Source organism: Acromyrmex echinatior, chromosome 11, assembly GCF_024713525.1.
Source record: "Acromyrmex echinatior isolate Ae372 chromosome 11, ASM2471352v2, whole genome shotgun sequence".
Lineage (NCBI taxonomy): Eukaryota > Metazoa > Arthropoda > Insecta > Hymenoptera > Formicidae > Acromyrmex > Acromyrmex echinatior.
The window spans coordinates 6554391-6569801 of record NC_141862.1 but is presented as its reverse complement, the minus strand read 5'-3'; the positions used below and the strand labels follow the sequence as shown (position 1 = coordinate 6569801).

The window sequence follows — 15411 nt, the reverse complement described above, 5'->3', positions numbered from 1 at the left end:
CAGACTACTACTTTTGTCCAGCCCTATCATCCAGTTGGTGAGTCGCAGCTGTTTGCAGATGCAAATTAACACGTTACTGAAGAATATAAGGCATGAAATTAAATGAGTATTACACATTGAAATAATCGAGAACTCTCCAAATTCGAGCACTAATTGAGATATGCTAACTTTGTACACGAAAGCAAAAATATGTATAATCTTATGTTGTATTCAATTATTTCTATTTGTAATTATTTTTGCATAGTTTGTTATTACTCTATACAGCATAGAAGCTTGCTGCTACGTTTGCGACTGTTACTAGATATTTCTAGAACGTTGCAATATTCCTGCAATATTGCTCTGTAGAGTGATCTTTGCTGTATGGGACATTATGTAAAAATGTAAGATATGTAAGTATTGAACAAATGATATACATACAAAGCATTTTCGAAAATTTACGCACTGGGTGTATTTACGTCTGGGTGTAGACACAATAGGGTGTATATCAATTGCACAAACTACGCACAAATCAAGTCCAGTGCTAAAATAAAAAAAAATATATATATATATATATAAACTCCCTACAGCAAAAATCACTGTGATTGACAGTGGGCGATTGCAACAATGTCCAAGTGAACCACTCTCACAATTTCAAGCAGAACAAGTTATTATGATATCAAAATGATGTCAAAATGACTTCTAAATGATCAGTAAAAGTCATTTTTCAATCATTTCCGATAATAGAATAGATGCTTTCTAATAAGTCGAAATCTTTTATTCCCTGTCCCTATTATGGTTTGTACTTTTTTTTTTCTATGTACTCAGCATTCTCGCTTTCTCTTTTTTCAACGCTCAAATCAGAGCTCAAATATATATTTCTCATTTTAAATTCAAAAATATTTGGGGATTTCAAGCAACGCGAGCAGACCTGATTCGGTGGAAACATGCAAGCCAACCTAACCCGACTCTGGGTATTACGGAATTATTTGAATTTGAAGTAGATTCCGATTATAGCGATGTGCCATGGTTTGCTTAATGTATTTCTTTTTCAACAATTATATAAAAAATGAGCTACATGCCAAGCTGGGTATTTTCTGTGACGCATGATGCTTGTTTTCTTGCTGGATTGTTAGCTAAATTAGATTCTTGCTACCATATTGAGTCAATATTATTGACTGCGATGCTGCAGGCATTAATAATCGATTATGTTGCTCAGTTTCTTACTACTTCCATTATTACTTCAACTGTAAATGACTCATAAAAATTATAGAATCAGGTACTGAGCTAATATTGTGCCAATAATTCTACTACTAGGATTGTACATATGTACATATAAAACATTTTACTTCCTTCTTGATCGTGAAATATAAAACCTTCATTATTCAATAATCTTTAATACTTTAGTACAAACATGTAGAAAAAAATAATATATATATATTACACACATGCGCGCGCGCGCGCGCACACACACACACACACACACACACACACACACACATAGAGTAATGTAAAAAAAAAACGAAGTATACAATTACAGTAAACTTGCATTTTTTTCTTAAATGTAATCATGTTTAAATTGCAGGAAAATAAAACAGTAAATGAGAAAAATATGAATATGATCTTTATATATATTGTATTTTTTACAATAAAAACTTTACAAGAAACTTAGTATCTCTAATAAAGCTCTTCAGATGCTTATAAATGAGAATATAAAACACAGTCTAATTCTTTTATTCTAAAAATTTTCCTCTATTCTAAGTCTGTTAATTTTACTTAAACAAAGCTTTGTGCTATCTCATATGTCACGTTATTTCCTATCTTTCTCATAAATATTAGAATGAAAAAGAATGAGACACTTTTGTGTCTCATCATTCTCAATTAAATATAAACATCTCTCGCAAAAATAATTTAGAATAGAGGAAATGTTCGATCTCAAAGATCTTAGAATAAAAAATAAAAAATTAAAAGTTAGATATAAAAATGGATAGCACAAAACGAGCATTTTCTACTAGAATCTAATATACACAGCTGCAATTAATGTTCAACATATGAATGTTCGTAATTCGTACTATTCACCGCATTATTTCACATTATAATATTCGCATTATAATACAAATTATATAAAATACAATTATTTCATTTCCATACAACACAGACATATTATACAAAAATTTTTTAAAGACAAATATCAAAATATACTTATCATTGATATTAAAATATCTAAACTATTATAAAAATAAAAATAATTTTTTAATTTAAATCTATACATTAATAATACAAGCAAATACATGTATCAAACTGTATAATTATCCAATTATTTACTGTTGTACGAGATGTTACTTTGCATAACAGCAGATAAATTATTATTCGCGAATATTTAAAAATCGAATAGATATTTACCAAATATATAAATCAAAATGAATATTGACTGTACAAATTTAAAAAAGATTCATTTCATATCCGTGTTGTGTGGTTTTCTATATATTTTTCTATCTTGATCAAAATTGTTACTTCCACTTGCTCAGTTTGTATACAATAAAATAGATTGTGAGCGCTATATATTATCATTGGATATATATATATATATATATATATATATATATTGATTTCGGCAGTTGGTTTTGGGTGAAATGATAATATGTTTTATTGTCAAATAGTAGCGGAAGTTACTTGGTAACTTCGTGCATTGCATGTGCCAAATATTCTACATTTTTCGATGTCACACCAGCCATGGAAATGCGGCCATCCTTAGTCAAATAAATGCTAAAGTCCTTTGTAAGTTTTTCTACCTGTTAACAAATTAACAATAAAAATCGATAATTAATCATAATGATATTATAATTATTTTGGTAATTTATTTTAATTTTCTTATTTAAAGAACATTATTACGTAAATATATTTAGGTATTAATATAGAAAAAAAGATTACCTCATTCGGCTTTAGACCAGTATAACAGAACATCCCGATTTGATCAGTGATGTGAGACCAGTCACGAGTGCTACCGTTCTTTTTCAGATTATCACGCAACTTTGCGCGAACCGAAATGATGCGATCGGCCATACCCTTTACATCGTATAGCCACTGCTTTCGCAGTTCAGGATCGCCTAGGATTTCATTAGCTATACGAGCTCCGTAAATGGGTGGGTTTGAATACATGGGCCTAATCAATATCTTCAGTTGTGACAAAGTGCGTACAGCCTCGTCTTTATTAGATGTCACTAGACTGAACGCTCCAATACGCTCACCTAAAGAAATAAAAGAAAGTTTAATATATTTTTGACTTTTATATATATATACATATAATTTTTATTTATAGATATAGTATATTTTTATTTATACATACCATAAAGACCCATATTCTTTGCATAGGATTGAGCTAAAGCAATTTTGTGACCTTCCTTAATAAATAATCTAACTGCATAAGCATCTCTTGTAAGATCTCCTATAGAAAAATAAAATAAGTAAAGTTATAAAAAAATGTTAAAATATACTAATATTAAAATTATAAGTATTGTAAGGTTAATAGTAATAGATAAATTATGTTAAAAAATACCTGAGGCAAAGCCTTGATATGCCATGTCAAAAAATGGGAACAGATTCTTCTTCTTAATCAGAGTAGACAATTCTCCCCATTGTTCCGGTTTGGGATCGACACCAGTAGGATTATGAGCACATGCATGTAGGAGGATAATTGATTTCTCAGGAATATTCTATTCACAGATAATCATCATTAGTATGATAAAATATTAATATTCCTTCAGAATTATTAATGTTAATTAGTATAATGTTGCATGTATTGATTTTATGAGCAATGTCTGTAAAATTTTTGCCCAATTGTAATTATTATTCATATTTGTTAGAAATCACTATTAATATTTAGAAAACATTTACATTAGTACATAAACGTTAGTTGTTATAGTTTTAAATAATTCGATTTAAAATTTTATGATTAATATTTATTTTTTAGACAAAATTTTATGATTAATATTTATTTTTAGATATTTTACCGATGCATGCATTAATATTTACAATAATAGTCATTACTTTTATTTTAAAAATTTTGTACTAACAGATAAATCTTCCATTACTCCTTTAAAATCTAAACCACACGTTTTTGGATCATAATAGCGGTAAGATTTGACTGTAAGCCCGGCAAGTTTAAATAGAGGAGTGTGGTTCCCCCATGAAGGAGTTGGTAAATAAATTTCCTTATTGCCAGGGAAATAATGAGACAGAAATTGTGCTCCAATAAAGAGAGAACCAGTACCGGAAATTCCTTGGACTGTTGCGTTCTAAAAAAAAAAATCTTTGTTAAGAAAAAACTTTACATATTTTATTGTCATATTATAATATTTACCAATCCATTCGGGACAACTTCATTTTCATCTCCAAGAGCTAGATTAATACTATGCTGGCAAAACTCGATGTTGCCAGCAATTGTGGAGTATTCCTTGTCCATTTCTTTAATTCGTATTTTCTCTTCTGCCTGTTATTTCATCCAAAATACATTTTGTATTATATTTTATAATAAATAAAATTGTATACTTATTATACTTATTATATATAATAACTTTCTATATTAATTAATATTATATAATAATTATCTACATAATTTTATCATTATATCTATATATAATATTAATTTTTCTCTTCTAAAATTGATATTTTATTTATAACTAACCTTCCGAACACTCGGAAGAACATACGGTTTGCCATTGTCATCCCTATAAGCGCCAGCACCTAAATTGATTTTCTTTGGATTTTGATCTCTCTTATATGCCTCGGTGACTCCCAGAATGGCATCTGGTGGTCCCATTTCAACATGAGACCACCATGAACTGTAACATATGTGTTTTAAATAAATTGCTATTATTATATAGTTTATTTGATTTCATATCAAGAAGATAAGATATTAAGGGATTATAAATACAAATTTCTATAAACCTGTTGTTTTTGTAACATACATCGCTCTTGAAAGATAAAGTACATTCCGTTTCATGCATGATACGCATGATACATCATTTATCCTTGTTTAACATTCAGTAAACAAGGATGAATGATGTATTACGCACATCATGCGTGAAACGGAATGCATCTTATCTTTCAAGGGCGATGTACGTTAAAAAAACAACAGGATCATAGAAATTTGAATTTATAAAAGATAATTTAATTCAATTAAAAGGAACTCAGATGTTTCTTTCTGTACTTTTTTTTTACTCATTTTTTATGACTTTATACATATCTAAAGTAGATACATGTTCAAATATTTTCAATTAATAATTAAATTAATTGATCTTCTCGCTGTGCTGATTCTTAATACTTTTCTGCAATTTATGACTGTACATATCTCGAAATCTTAATTAAACTAGATAAGCCATAGAATAAAATTAAGACTCCAATTTTGATAGAGATAATGATAATATAATCATACCTCCAATGAAAAAGGCATGCATCTGGATAATTTTATGAAGGTCGAAAGGTCATTCGTTCAGGCGATTGAACGGCGAAAACTCACCTGGAGGATCTCGCAGCCATGGTAAAGGGATTGCAGGCACTTTTTAGGAAATTGCCAGTTGTCACGAGCAGTCTTGTGGTGTGTGCCATTTGGAGTATAATTCTTCGCTTTCTAAATGTGAAGAACAAAAACTAACCTCAGATGATGAACGAACTCCGAATTTGACTGAACCCTACTGAACCTGAGACCGGTGCTAAGAGAAAGAGATTCGGAATTTTGGGCATATATATTTGACTACAAGACTAACTGGAACGTTCGCTGATGGTCGTGAAACGGCGGTCACATGATCAGTGTGAAATCGCGCGGAATATGACAAGGTTATCACAGTTTTTGCAATCGTGTTATCATTTATCAACGCGTTATCAACGTAGAAATTCTTTTCTTTATAATTACTTTCTGTTTTGCACATAAAGTACGTCATCGTTTTGTGTTTACTGTACAATGTTATAAACAAGCTTAAAGAAATTGATATAAAAAATTCGTGGATTGTGTTCGATGCGCGAGAATTTTCAGCTCTTTTTTACTCGTTAAATCTCCCTTTTTAAAGTGAACTTTGAGTTTATCATTAAATATCATTAAATATTTCTTTAATTTTTAAAAACGGTAGGCTTCTAAAGCTCTGCGATGTTTTCCTAACCTAATCTAAGCCTCTAACCCTAACCTAAAAATACTTTGGTAAACATTCGACTTTACTGCACATTAATTGTCCGATAATCTTGTTTACAAGACTTGTGTAAAAAAAAACTCTTAAGTTGCTAGCATTATGATAAAATATTAGAGAGGAAAACGATTGATTGTGCATGTGTATGTGTAATAAACTATGGAGAAAATGATAGAATCGACTGACAAGAAATTACTTTACAACACCGTGCTATCACAAACATTTTCACCCGATGGAAATTATCTTCTGGCTGGCAATATTTATGGGGATATCTCAATATTTGAGTAAGGAAATTTTTGAATGAGGAATTTTGTTTCCAATGTATCTAACGTATATTGTTGCCATACTCATGCGATTCTCTGCAAGAAGTTGAAAACAGTTAAGATGTGTACATACTACTTAGTCTTTGAAATCAGGCAAACATTTTATTTTTAAATTACTTAATTTGCTTTCTAAATTTTCAAATAGTCTGTCAAAGGCCTTAGGGCCTAACAAGGAGAATGAATTACAAGGACCTAGTTATCGCTTTGCTGCACATCCCGATCAGGAAGTCGCATGTATGCTTTCTGTGGAGAATTTTCTTGTGACAGGAACACGTGGTGAAATATCGGGATGGGATTGGAAGATAGTTACATCGAATAAGGCTCTTAAGAGTAAAGTATCATGGAATATACAAATTCCTGCTAATAAGTAAGTGACATTAAAAGAATATAATTAAAACAAAATGTATTAAAAATTGTGATATTAGGTGTTGGAATTAATTCGTAGCGTTTTTAATGAAAGAATGTTATTTATTTCACATGAGCATTAAAAAATACATTAATGAAAGTACTTCCCATCACTTGTAAAACGCTACGAATTAAGTTCGACACCTAATATATGTTTAGAATTGTAAAATATAAACTTTGTATATTTATCTTTTAGAATAAAAAAATAAAATATATATTTTCTTTCAGAGACAGTTATGAGAAGCCAGACATAAATTACATGCTGTATTCAAAAATGAATAATTTACTGTATGTTGGCTGTGGTGATAATAATATTTATGTCATAAACTTAGAAAACAGGAAGATTCTGAGAAGCATGCAGGGCCATACTGATTACATACACTGCCTTGCTATGATGTAATTATTTTTCGATCTGACTATGAGAACTACATTATACAAAAGTTAGGGTTATTGCTGGTGTTATTTAAATTTATTATAATTTAGATTTCCGCGAATTTTAGGGATAATCAGCTTGCATCCTGTAGCGAGGATGGTTCTGTGAGATTATGGGATTTGCGCAAAAGAGAGAACACTAATATATTAACGCCTCATTTAATAGATAAAGTCGCTCGACCACGACTTGGAAAATGGATTGGTGCTGTTGATTTCACGGAAGACTGGTTGGTCAGTAATGATATATTTATCAAAATATTTATCAAAAAGGAAGGAGATTAAATAAAGGAAATGAATTACATCTAAATCAATTTTTAATTATATTCTAATTATAATAATTCTAGCTGTGTGGCGGTGGGCCTAGTTTATCATTGTGGCACGTACGAACGATGGAGGTAGCGACAATTTTCGATTTGGCTGATCAAGGAATCCATGTAGCAGAGATCTATGAAGAACGCGTAATCGCTGGGGGTACGACCGACCATGTTCATCATATGACATATCAAGGCGACATTCTAGCCAAAGTTCCCACCTCGAGTCTCACAGTCTATAGCGTAGTACATCAAGAAATACCACATAAAGTGCTCAGTGTGGCTGGCTCTTCAAATTGTATTGATATTAGCACAAACTACAATTACCGCGAAATGATGCTCAAGTTTGCGTAATAATTATTAGGAATTATCGAAATTCCGTGTTAAATGGGAATTTCATTTTCCAATAAGGATTTTTCCAAATAGTTTGGATGAACGAATTAAATATAATTAATTTGTAATTTTTTAAATAAATATATTAATAAAGTATACATTTTTTATATGATATGATTCTTTTGTACAAATATACAAGCGATATTTGCGCAATGAAATGCAAAAATAGATATACATGCATTTATATAATTATTCTTATAATTATACTTTTTATATTGTCTTTTTTCCTTTCTTAGGAAAATATAGAATAAAATACAGATAAACATGAAAGTTTATCTGTATTTGCCGAAGAATTTTGACAACCTTTTTCGTGATTGCCAAGTATTATACACAAAATAACAAGTCTTTGCACACTCCTTTTTTCTGCCTTTTATTTATAAATTTAAAAAGTTTATATATAATATTTAATAAAAAAGAATATATTTTTAATTAAAATTAATATTTCTTTAATAAATACTGAATTTGTAATATCACATTTGTGAAACTATACATAAAAAATTCTCTCTTTTGTTTATAATTATTTAAAAAATAAAACAAAAATTCTTCATGTTATAATTACAAAACTGTTAATAGATTAATTCGACTCTACTCAAGTAAGTTTGGCAGTATTTATAAAAATATTGTTCCGAGAGTGTAATATCATTTCTTCACGAATTTCGTAAACAAGGATTTGTTAACATTAAATAAGCATCCCTCTGATTAAAAGGGATCAGAGAAAACCATGACCGGCGATGACCGCGGGGATAAATCCTTCTCTGCCATCCCTGGAACGCACCCAGAACCAGTCGTTCGTATGATCGCTCAGCAAAGCGACCACATCGCCTTTCGAGACCGTCAAAGCATTTGCGGCATGCGCCTCGTAATCATTCCTAATCACCAGGAGTGTGTACCGCGAGCCTTTGGTGCGCGCGTTTGCTGCTGCTCTTAGATACAACCGATCGACACTCCGTTCACCGCATGCCGATACCGCGTCTCTTGGTCCTCGCCTCATTCTGCCGCTGCGTCCACGACTTGCCCCGCACTCGGATCTAGTATCACGCAGTTTCTCCATGTCTGTCATATTTCCTGAAGAAAACAAACAGTTAAAAAAATTAAGAGCTTGATGAAAAAAAAAAAATATTTTATGTCTATTTGAAAGAAAATTACGAACAGAACAAAATTAAATTAATCTATTAGATAGCAAAAAAAAGGTGAGTTAAAAATTTGAAACTTAATAGAGATACGAGGAGGAAAGATTTAATTAAAGATTTAATTAAATTATAATTGAAATGTATCAGAATTAATTTATATCTAAAGAAATTAAATTATTAATAAAATATTTTTTTTTCAATTATTCTAATTACTTTATTTTTCAAAACATTACAGGACTTATTTTATAGTTTTATAGGAATATTCCATTTATACCTAATGGCCGAGGAAAAACATCAGTGGAATCTTCCCAGCATGGTCCTCGTGTAGGTTGTGGTAAGATCCCTAAGGGTAAACAGGCAGCGTAGCCGACGTAACCCTCCTGTCCGTGAGGTGTTTGCACGTATAGCCAGGTTTGATTTTTGAAGACGGCATTCACAACTGTACCAAGAGGAAGAGCCATTTCATCCTGTATACCGCCTTGAGTCTGATATAATACCGATGGGAAAGACAGGACAACTGGGATGTTCGCTGGTCTTTCTATAGATGCCTACGATTACAATTGTAAATTATACTATAGGTATAAACACAAGATATTAATTCTATAAAGAATAAAAAAGTTATAGAATTATAAGAGATAAAAAATAGAAGATAAGAAGCACCTTAGTTAGGAACGCGTCAAGATCGGCAATCTCATAACCGAATCTACTGGGTAGTCTAGGTTTATGCGAACGTTTGGTCCGCCTATGTCGGTGCTTCTCTCGTCCATTGGGTGTCGATGTTGATTCACGAGATACTAGGGAAGGCTCGGATACGGCTCTCTTTACTTTCTCCTTTTCTTTCGTATTTTTGAGACCGATAAATTCTTTGTTAAAGTGCCTCTCGAGAGGACTGTCCAACTGCTTTTCACCGATCGTCTCTTTGTCAACAGTCTTCAAAAGAAATGTTCGAAAACAGTAAAAGGTATTTGTTAAATTCAAAAATAATAAACTTAGGATAATGGGAGTTTATTTAAAAGAAAATTTATATCCCGTATTACAAAATAAAGATTAAAGATTAAAGATTACCTTCTCGATTCTTTCGATCTTTTGAAGCCTGTGCAAAATTTTCTCGCGCTTCTCGATGCTCTCCTTGTTCTCGATATTTTCCTTGCTAACAGCGTCTTTGTCCTTGATACTTTTAACACTTCTTCTCGAAGATCTCTTGCTACTCCGCGAAAAAGTGTCTCGATCATTATTTGTACCTTTCAAGGAAACATTTTGCATAATTTCATATATATAGTTTACTAATAACATAACAAGATAGTATAATATTGTAACATTTATTTCTATGTTAAAAATAATAATAATAAATTGAAGCAAAGTTTCTTATTAACATGATATCATAATATTATCAGTATTAGTCTCAAAATAAACTGACAAATAAAATGACAAATAATAGAAAAAAAGATGATTTTTCACCTCCACTGCCGTTAATGGTCGAATAGTTATTGGGTCCAGGACCCAAGTTAGATTGTTGTTGGCCACGCAAGACCCAAGTTAACGAGATTCTGGGGCGTAACAAGGCACTCGAGCGTTGCCCCATGCTCGTCGACGACGAGATGAACGTCGGGGAGGGTGTCGGTGCTCTCGAGAGTGATGGCGATCTCGAGTTACCCGTCACGATCTGCAACGGGCAGTCCGCCACCAGGTCCACCGTCTGCACCGAACAGCCATACTCCTAGAGAATACATTTTCTCGATAATTTAATAAAGAAGACGCAGAAATAATACGCTGAAATTCATTAAAAATCTTATTTTTAATAAAAATTTTTTTTTATCAATTAAAATTTTGAAAATTGTTTTAATACAAAACGTAAAGTATAATCATCCAAAAAAGAATTAAACTGTAGCAAGCTATAAATAAAAATTCTAAAAATTATAATTGAGTTCATTGCTCAGCAAACATACTGACGTCAAAATGACGACAAATAATGTCAGCTTGCTTGTTGTGGACAATGAACATAATTATAATTTTTAGAATTTTTACTTATAGCGTTTGCTACGATTTAATTTTTCTTCTAAGTGTGCTAAGATGATAAACTCATCTGATGTAATTCTCTTTCAATATATTAAATTAATAATCACTATTCATGAGACATACATAATGCCATGTAATGTCGTGTAATATTTTTTTTATTAATGCCGTGTCGCATCCTCGCGTTTCTAGAACGTGACTAATCGCTTGGAACGAAGCTGAAGCAGAAAACTAAAATACGATATATCTCCTTTACATTTTTCATATCCTTTAAGAAAAAGATGTTTTTTGTGGAAAAAAATAGTTTTCTTACTGCATTTTTCTATTGATTTCTAGACTTAATCTAGACTAATATCTTAAAAAAATATTATGTATTGTATGAATAAATTAAATATATGTAAAAAATAATTTCGGCATTATATGATAGAGAAATGTAAACATTCAGATATTATGCGCAATATTGATTTCTCCTTCAATTCTATTTAATATTAAATATTGAAAACTCTTATAACAAATTCTTTGAAAAGAAAATTTCAATTTTATCATAGCAGTTATGCTTTATGAGGAGAACAATCAAAACTTCCGAAAGTAATCCGGGTAAGTACTGGATTCTCATCCTGTCGGCTCACTGGAGGAGCCATTTTTTCATTCGCGCAGAAAGTGAATTATTAATGCATGCTCATAGATGTTCAATTAACCCGCATGGCGAGATCGTCAAGATGAATTATTTAGCGGGATTCTCATGAGGTTCCGACCGTGTTTTACCGCGTCATTGGAAATTTACGGTCGTCGCTTCTTTCTCAAGCGCGAATAAATTTCTAAGCTCATACATTAATTTTAAGTTGATATTAATTTTTACTATACATATACATAGCTAAAAAATTACAAACATAAATATCTTCAAATATTAATAGTGATCACTTGAATTCTAAAATAATAATGTTAGTTTAACAACTGAGTATTACAATGTGCATAATTATTTCATTTCAAATATTATTTCTATTGCATTTTTTATTTTTTGATTATGTATACAAAATAAAAACAGTGTCGAGTATTGATACATAAAAACAATTATCGTTGACGTTTTTCATTAGATAAGGATCGAAGAGTATATAACATTCGTTGTAAATGTGAAGTTTACATTATTATGGTTTTATAAAATTATTATACAAATTGCACAATGATTATCATAAATTGTATTATATATGAATAGAAAGCAAATTTTTATATAAACAATTTAATAATTTGTTTTTAAACGTTCTTTTAAAAATGTTTGAAAATAAATTCTTTTTACACATATTGTATTGTCTTTTTTATTGATTATATATTGTACGGTACCTTGTAAGAGATTCTATCGTTAAGCGATGGAGCTAGAACAGCGGGATCTTCCCCTGAAATAGTCACAGCTTCCGTTTCCTCCAACTGATAGTCGATCTCGCTACTCCAAGAATGTCGCCTTTTCAAATCCCCTAAAACACAAAACAATATTCAATTTTAAAAATCGATTAAAAAAAAAAAGAAACAAATTTTAAAATAGCGAGAATAAATTCCTTCCAAGATGTATAAAACAATAAATTAATATTGTTAATCTTGTATGTATATTTTATAAAAATATCGTTTATATTGTGTATGTAACAATAATTAAATTAAATAATAAATGTATGAAAATAAAAAGAAACAAAAAAAGTTTGAATAAAAGATGAGATGTGTAATTGTTTATTTTTTCGATAAAATTAGATAAAAATAGACCATAATAGAAATTATAAAATATTGGCTCGACCAAGGATAACTTCTATGTATTGTGATTTGCGTGCCACGATCACTTTGCGTTCCCTTCGAAGCCGAGGATCTCGAAAAACATTTCGGGGCCTTACACGCACGGAGGATAATGGACGAGAGAATAAGCTCTCTGCTTAAACACAGTATTCGAGTCCCGTGACTTATGGGATTCGATCGGACGCGGTGTAGGGCCCGTAGGGGGGACCTCAACCTACGAATTTGCTCGTTTACTCGTATCAGCGGAATGCCATGGCGATGCGATGGGAGACCCTTTTCTTCATGGGAAGCGAACGAGTAATCGTGGCTGCCGCGCTAAGATTTATCGATCTCGCGCGATTTAAATGTCGATTACGTCAGTTGAATCCGCGATCGCGTGAAAATATGACGAGTAAGACTTGTTCGTAGGCAAGAATACTGCGATATTCTCTGACGCTAATCTAAATTCCAATATTGCGTAAAAATATTGATGTCAAAGCATATTTTATTAAATTAATATCTGTGATTTAATACTACATTAATAATAAACTTTAACATATTACAGATTAATATTAAACTCATTATTGAATTACTGTAAAGTTCATATGATAAAATTAATATTGAAACAATATCAAAACTTATGAAAAGAAGAACATAAAACCATAGCACAAGATATTGTTTGTGATATTTAATTATCGTTACATTAATAAAACATTAGACGTTTCGGCCACAATCTAGTCATCTTCAGTAAATTCACAAATATTCTTAAAACGCAGAATTACATATATTTGACATTAAATTCAGCCGTCGTGCAATATAATTATGTATAAACGTGTTCTTTTATCTTGTGAAGGTGCATCGTACAACAATGCTGCAGCGCCAATTGTCATATTGCGAATTATGTAGAACAAGAATTTCCAGATTCTGTTTTACAGAAAAAATGAATCTTAAGCACTTCCTTTACACAGATGTGAAATTCATCGTGACATTGTGTATTATTATTTTCTAAAAAAATAATAATCTGTAAAACAGAATCAGGAAATTCATTTTACACGACGGCTGAATTTTATACTGGAAATTCTTATTACACGACGGCTGAATTTAATGTCAGATATACGTAATTCTACGTTTTAAGAATATTTGTGAATTTACTGAAGATGGCCGAAACGTCTAATGTTTTATTAATATAATGATAATTAAATATCACAAACAATATCTTGTGCTGTGGTTTTATACTCTTCTTTTCATAAGTTTTGATTTATAAACCACGTTCGTTTTAATTATATATTTTGAAACAATATCACCGGTGTGATGCATACTTCAGTATATGCCGATGAATTTATATGCATCCGGATGATAATGTCGAACGACCCGATTTGCACGCACGTGATCAGCGAGCACGTGCACCGCAAAGTGGCTGTCGGTGACACGCGCGTAACTTTTAACATAGGCGTGAATATTGCCAAGAGCTTTTTGGGAAAGATCATATAATTATAGATCTTTTTAATAATTACCATGTGCCTTTACATAAAAATTAACTGTCAGATACTTTATCTCTATAAGAAATAATATATAAAATCTATATAAGAAATCTGTCTATATAAGAAATAATACGTAAAATCATGTTAGAAATGAAAATGTGACAATTACAAAATTACAAAGATTGGAACAGTATTAGTATAATTTTCAGAATCACAATATCAAAGTTTTTATCGCATGTACGAAAGCTAACTTTACAACTGAAGCATGTAGTATCATTTATTGTACATACTATTTTTTGCATGTTATAGAAAAAATTGAGAGAGCTAAAGCAAACGCTAAGATTAATTCTCTAAAGAGATATGCATGATGAATCGTGTTTATCTATCTCCTTTATCTCATGAGAATGAGAACAGATCACAAAAGATCACCGAGAGTTCCTTTCACAGCCCGTAATAAACTCCTCAGCTTTCTCGTAAATAAACGTAGGTACAATTCAATCCAAGCCACAATAAATCCTCGTTATCCCTGAACCCGTCGCTATCCGGTGAGCTTTTATCAAGTTTCTTCGACACGGTCGAAAGATACGAGAGCGATTCTCCGTGTTTACCATCACTATCGAACATCGTTTGACAGATGATGTCTGTGTATTGAACAAATAATTGGCAAGAGAAAAAAGCCGCTGAGCAAGAGAGGAACGAGAATTACCTGAACTATGCGATCGCTTCCGCTTCTTTGGTTCGCTGTTTGATCGCGGAAACTCATTAACATTTAACTGCTAATCATCACGTTATCATCTAGATCACTCGAAGGGTTGTCGTCGATGTTGTCGCTGCCATTGGCTTAATACCCATGATGAAGACATCACTGTCAAGTGATGTTTCGTTCCGCGTTTCATGCAGCCTCGTGATTATATCTCGATATTTTTATTTTTATACAAAGTGTATTTTTTTTATCCTTTTTATGCTTTTATATTTTATCGAGGCGACATAAGAATCGTGAGGAATCTCAGAAA

General features: G+C 31.4%; 3 protein-coding genes across 3 annotated transcripts in view; 1 reads left to right on the top strand and 2 right to left on the bottom strand.

Moving 5' to 3' along the window:
• Nucleotides 1-1578: 1578 nt before the first annotated feature.
• On the bottom strand, nt 1579-5637 carry Got2 (glutamate oxaloacetate transaminase 2). The gene is made up of 8 exons (XM_011055802.2): nt 5495-5637; nt 4661-4817; nt 4337-4465; nt 4050-4271; nt 3533-3689; nt 3323-3421; nt 2908-3224; nt 1579-2768 (listed from the first exon to the last, which is right to left on the bottom strand). The coding sequence occupies exons 1-8, from the start codon at nt 5581-5583 to the stop codon at nt 2646-2648; spliced, it is 1293 nt and encodes a 430-aa protein (XP_011054104.1). The 5' UTR covers nt 5584-5637; the 3' UTR covers nt 1579-2645.
• Nucleotides 5638-6273: 636 nt separating this feature from the next.
• On the top strand, nt 6274-8131 carry thoc6 (THO complex subunit 6). Its single transcript, XM_011055803.2, has 5 exons — nt 6274-6439; nt 6624-6845; nt 7112-7279; nt 7384-7546; nt 7660-8131. Exons 1-5 carry the CDS (start codon nt 6315-6317, stop codon nt 7978-7980), a joined length of 999 nt encoding a protein of 332 aa, XP_011054105.1. The 5' UTR covers nt 6274-6314; the 3' UTR covers nt 7981-8131.
• The window catches only part of LOC105145905 (uncharacterized), a 29933-nt gene continuing 22602 nt past the window's right edge, over nt 8081-15411 (bottom strand). The window contains exons 3-8 of the mRNA XM_087411210.1: nt 12501-12631; nt 10608-10866; nt 10215-10390; nt 9810-10079; nt 9424-9697; nt 8081-9084 (exon numbers count right to left, since the gene is read on the bottom strand). Coding sequence (XP_087267336.1) covers nt 8729-9084; nt 9424-9697; nt 9810-10079; nt 10215-10390; nt 10608-10866; nt 12501-12631 — 1466 coding nt within the window. The 3' untranslated portion in view covers nt 8081-8728. The remainder of the gene's footprint in view (nt 9085-9423; nt 9698-9809; nt 10080-10214; nt 10391-10607; nt 10867-12500; nt 12632-15411) is intronic.